We start from the raw sequence: 5,396 nt of genomic DNA, 5'->3' as shown, positions 1-5,396 counted from the left end.
TTTAAGAGGAAGCTAGATGAACATCTTTCTGGGGTCATTTGACCCCAGTACTCTTTCCTGCCATGGCAGGGAGTCGGACTAGATGATCTAGAAACTAGAAACTATGAAACTATGAAAGGCAGAGTAGAGGTACACCTTGTAGACTAACTGAATCAGGGATGCTTAAAGTTTTGTGAGCAAGAGCTCAATTCATCAGATGCTATGAAAGGGCATGTACAGAGCAGGCTATCAAACAGAAAGCATTATTTGAATACAAAAGACAGGGATGGAAAGGAGGTAAGGGAGTGGGAGGGCATTGCTGACAGAAGCAAACAATTCCACCATAAGGGTAAAGGGTTCACACAAAAGCTAATCCGGGTAATGGCTTAGCCTTCTAGTTGAAACTTGAAATTGCCAGCAACGCTGATCTTTATAAACCAGTTCTCATTCTGACTTGGAATGAAAGCTAGGAGTTTTTTAACCTTCTCTTGAAAGGGTAATGTAGAAAATTTTCCATAAGAAAAAATTGGGCTCTTTCATTTTGATTTTTCTGAAATAAAACACAACCGCCTGGCTGGCTAGCCAAAATCTAGCCTGAATAACCTACCAAATAGCAAGAGCCCCTGCAGCAGCCCTGTTTTGCTGAAAGTGATGTGTTATGGTGTGAAAGGCAAGGATTTCTTAGGCTAATGTATTTTGTCGGACCAATTGTGAAGTAGTTAGGCTTTCAAATGCAAGACATTTATCAGCAACATTTCAGTTCTGACAAGTCAGATTTTTCTGATGAGACCCCACTTTTCCAGAAAATTCTTGACCCCTTCTACTGAAGAGAAACCTGTCACTGACTGCCAACAAACAGCCATTTAACAGGCTGATGCTAGTCATCGCTATAAATGTTCACAAAGTGCCAAATACCTGGATCGCAACAGAGCACAGATTGGATCCTTGTTCACTTGAATTCTGGATTATGTGATTAATCAGAGAGATTAATTCAAATCAACACCTTTTCCCTTCCCCAAAACCAAAGTACACATGCCGATCCATCTTCCTCTGTCTGCTGCTTCTTTCTATTAACGTACGTGCTGTTGTTTTTTCCAATAGCATGCCTACATTCAAGCTTGGGAGAAGGATAAACTTCAGATTCATGTGATGCCAGATACACCAGATATTCTTCAAGCTAAACAGAACACGACAAATTATAGCCAGGTACAGACACTTGGTTACATATTCCTTAATTTATTTTTATCAAAGAAATGTGTCCTATTATTTAAGAATAAATATTGATTAATTTATGTTAATTTAATGTTTGTTTTGCAAAAAAGGTAAGTGATGCTTTAAGACGGAACCACAGAATTTTTTTTTACATTGCTAAAGCTAAAATTTGCAAAAATTTATATGAGTTAGGAGCCTAAATCCTATTCCAAATATAAGGGCAAATTAAACCTTGAGCCTCTAGTTAAGTGTTTATCAACATTTTGACAGACAGGGCACCCCCTGTAACTGTTTTGAATTTTATTGAGAACCACTGCTGTGTTGTCTCAGGTAAATTATTCAATAAGGGATTTATTATCTCTTAGCATTTTCCTTTGCTTTTCACAAGACAGCAGCAGTGCAAGTGTTGGCTCCTGCCCAGTCATGTTAAAAACAACAACAAAAAACAGTCCTCCAGGTTTGATTTTTTTTATCAGTTAGACAAGAAATGTTCAGTTAGTTGCAGTGGAAATACTTCTAATGTACAGCACATTAATTGATATAGGAATGAAGCCTAGGTAGCAACCTAAAGTGCCCTTCTGCTTTTTCTCTTGGTAAGAGACTCCCGTTGATATGAATGACATTGGTGTATGTGTTCTAGCCTAGGTTATACAAGATAAGGTCTTTATTAGACCAGCTGAATAGTTAGAAAAAGCACACTTTACAAGCATTAGGGCACAAACACCCTTCTGCAGGCATAGGGAGTGTCTGCTGGTGTTTGTGTGTACTCTTGGGTGCAATAGAAGTTTAAGCCAATATGCAAAATGTGGGTCTGTGAAAATGCAAATGTGTGGCAGGGAAGATCAAAGGGTGAGACAGGTAGGTGGGGGTAGTAGGAGGGAAACATAAAAGGGGAATGTTGACCAGTGATAAAATATAGCTCGTAAAATGTAGAGGTTACCTGGGATTATGTAGGCTTTATGACACATTTTTCGTCTCTTGGATTTACAGAAAGCAAGAGGTTGGGAACTTTTTAAAAAGGCAAAGTTTCTGATTGGGAACCAGGTTTGCCATAATAAACACTGATTTTCTTTTATATAATAAGCGTTAAATTGCCGTGTGCTTTGTTAGCATATTGGTGAATTCTTCTCATCCCTAGAGCAGTGGGTCTCAACTTGGGAACTGCCACTGAGTTTGTAGTCAGGTGGAACTGTGCTGGCTGCCTCCTGCAGAGCCAGATGGAGAAGTGGCTGTGGCAAGACCACCTGCTCTTGCCACAGCCTTTCCTGGTCTGACCCAACACGCTTTTTCTGGAAACAGACGTCTTTGAGACAATTACACCTTGTTCCACCTGCCCATGTGCCTCAATTTGTGGGGCTAGACTAGGAAAAGTGCAGAGGGAGTAGATACTGCTCCAGCAGCCATTTCTCAGCCTGGCTTTGCAGATGACATAGACATGTTCTAGCCTAGGTTATACAAGATAAGGTCTTTATTAGACCAGCTGAATAGTTAGAAAAAGCACACTTTACAAGCATTAGGGCACAAACACCCTTCTGCAGGCATAGGGAGTGTCTGCTGGTGTTTGTGTGTACTCTTGGGTGCGATAGAAGTTTAAGCCAATATGCAAAATGTGGGTCTGTGAAAATGCAAATGTGTGGCATACACATATACATACATGTATACATACATGTGTGGCATACATGTCTATGTCTATACACGTATAGACATAGACATAGACATGCAGTTGCACATGGCCAGGCAGCAGCACCAGTGCTGCACTGCTTTAGCACCCCAAAAGGGCCTCACAGGGTCTCAGCTGAGAACCGCTATTGTAGTTAAACATAAATATTAGTCCTGCTCCATGGGATGAACTCAGAAAGAGGCTTTGGTTTTCTGCAAAGGTTTATGGTTGCTTCATGACCTCAGTTCTGGTGTGTTACTAATTCCCTATTATAAAAGTCCAAACTTGCTTTGTGTAGATTTCTTACCCCTTCACTGAGCACACAGAACAAGCAGCACTTAATGTGGCTTCTACCTTTTTTCATGCTTGTATTTCTTGTTTTTTTCCCTTTAAATACAGTGTCAAAGGAGACTAGGCACCGTTAAATGCATCTAAAGTTTTAATGATATATTGCCTGATATAGTCCATTGGGAACAAAGACCTAAAGTATTTATAACAGGATCTCTTGTGGTTTTTAACCACAGCCCTGCATTAGAGGTAGTGCATGCTACATTTGCAGTGGAAAAACTAACTCTAGTTTAGTTTCCTAGAGCTCCCAATGTCCAGTGGGATTCAGCCTCTTACAGGAGTTCAGTGTATGTCCTTTGTGTATCTGGCCAGTTCTATACTTCAGGGGAATGGACTGAGCCAGGAGCAGCATCCTGCTCCCTGTCTTTTGCATCCATTCAAGGGTCAGTTGCAACCTTTTGGCCAAGTAAGCATGGAAAGAAAACTGAGCAATGCTCCAGTGTCCTGTTCCTCAGTTGTAATGCTTGAGGAAGGGTTGGAGTTCTTCCACGAGCTCTCAAAAATTCTGGAAAATCTTTCTTTTTTCTAATTTAGAAACTGTATAAACTTGGATGGGAAGAAATGTTAAAGAAAGGCTATGACCTCACACCTGAAGCCATTTCAGTGAAAGCAGCCAGAGCATCGAGAGACATTGCAAGTGATGTAAGTAACACTTCCAGTTCAGTCTGTTATGTACTTCCTGTGATGTCATGCCTTCAGCCACAGTTTGCTAAACCTTCCTGGGCCAGATTTATTCCTCTGTGATCCAGGCATCTTGAAAGGGGAAAATAAAAAATAAGTTGAAGGTAGCTTTCTCTCTTGTGTTAACAAACAGAATACAAACTCTTCATAGCAGTGAAGAAAGCAGTAGGAGGGGGATTGCTCCCACATTAGTGCAGTATGCCCCCAAAAACTTTTGTCGATGGCATGTTCAGACTTTGAACCATTAGTTAGTCATACCCTGCTGGGAGCAGTATGTAGCAGAGCTAACTACTGGGGTGAGGGGTTCTTAGAGAAGTCAGAGAGCTTCTCCTCATGACTACTCACACAGCCTGGCCCAGAAATCGCTTTAGTTAAAGAATTGCTCTTGTGACACACACGTAATAAGCACAGCTTTACATGCTAACTACAGTGCAGCCACCTGTGTTTCGGAAAAGATTTAGTACTTTTTAAGAAAAATGTTCCTGATATCCCTGATTTTCCATTCCTGAACTGATCCCTTGAGACGTTGGATCACACCCCTCTCTGAGAGTGTAGAGCAAGGAGTTTCTTGAGATTTTAATTCTTTCGTAGGTTATGTAATAAAAGAACTTATTCTCACAACTACTTAGTTGACTCTTCCTATGGATTCCAAAGATTCCATTCCTTCCTCAATACAAAAATTTAGGGTGCATCTACACATGCTTTTGTGCATGCCTAAACTTAATGTGTATTTGCCTAATGCATATTAAGGTGATTTAGGTGTGCATCTATACCTGTACTGGCTAAAGTCCATTAATGTGGTATGTGGACTGACTTGGACTAAAATTAGTCTCAAGTTAGTTGACGTACATGGCGTTAATGTGCCTTAGTACATCTACACATGTGTTAAAATGCTTTAGCTGCTTGTGCCTGAATTTGATACCTGCTTTTGCAGGTATCAAATTTAGGCGCGAATATCCTAAAATCGCCCTTTTAAAGGTGCATTAAGGGTGTGCACATATAGACCTGTGCCCTCAATGCACCTAAAAATGGCTAATGCACCCTAAATCACCACACGTAGACATGCCCTTATAGAACTACAGTGTTATGCACATGATTCAAAGGGACATTAGATTCATAGGAGTAAAACTGTAATGATCCGCTAAGTTTGTAGCATTTAAGAGAACAGGGTCAGGTTTATTTGTAAACCTGAGCTGCAGTTTACATGTCATCCCAAATGACTGGATCTAGCAGTTTTCTTAATATCTCAGCATTTTTTCATTCTGATCCTAATTAACATAACCTGATTTATGTGATTTTAGTACAAATACAAGGAAGGGTATCGCAAGCAACTGGGACATCACATTGGAGCCCGCAACATAAAGGATGATCCCAAGATGATGTGGTCAATGCATGTAGCCAAGATCCAGAGTGACAGGGAGTACAAGAAAGACTTTGAGACGTGGAAGACCAAGTATAGCACCCCAGTGGACATGCTGTCAGTTGTTGTGGCCAAGAAAGGTCAGGAACTGGTCAG

At 40.6% G+C, this 5,396-nt stretch overlaps 1 protein-coding gene across 1 annotated transcript in view; it reads left to right on the top strand.

Annotated features, from left to right (window-relative positions):
* Positions 1-5,396, top strand: part of NEB (nebulin) — a 207,897-nt gene that overhangs the window by 66,817 nt on the left and 135,684 nt on the right. The window contains exons 44-45 of the mRNA XM_019553612.1: positions 1,081-1,185; positions 3,734-3,841. Of these exons, the coding sequence (XP_019409157.1) occupies positions 1,081-1,185; positions 3,734-3,841 (213 nt within the window). The remainder of the gene's footprint in view (positions 1-1,080; positions 1,186-3,733; positions 3,842-5,396) is intronic.

This window comes from Crocodylus porosus, unplaced genomic scaffold (genome assembly GCF_001723895.1).
Source record: "Crocodylus porosus isolate Cpor-Errol unplaced genomic scaffold, CroPor_comp1, whole genome shotgun sequence".
In the NCBI taxonomy this organism is placed as follows: domain Eukaryota; kingdom Metazoa; phylum Chordata; order Crocodylia; family Crocodylidae; genus Crocodylus; species Crocodylus porosus.
The sequence above is the reverse complement of the archived record's forward strand: the minus strand, read 5'-3'. Positions and strand labels throughout refer to the sequence as shown.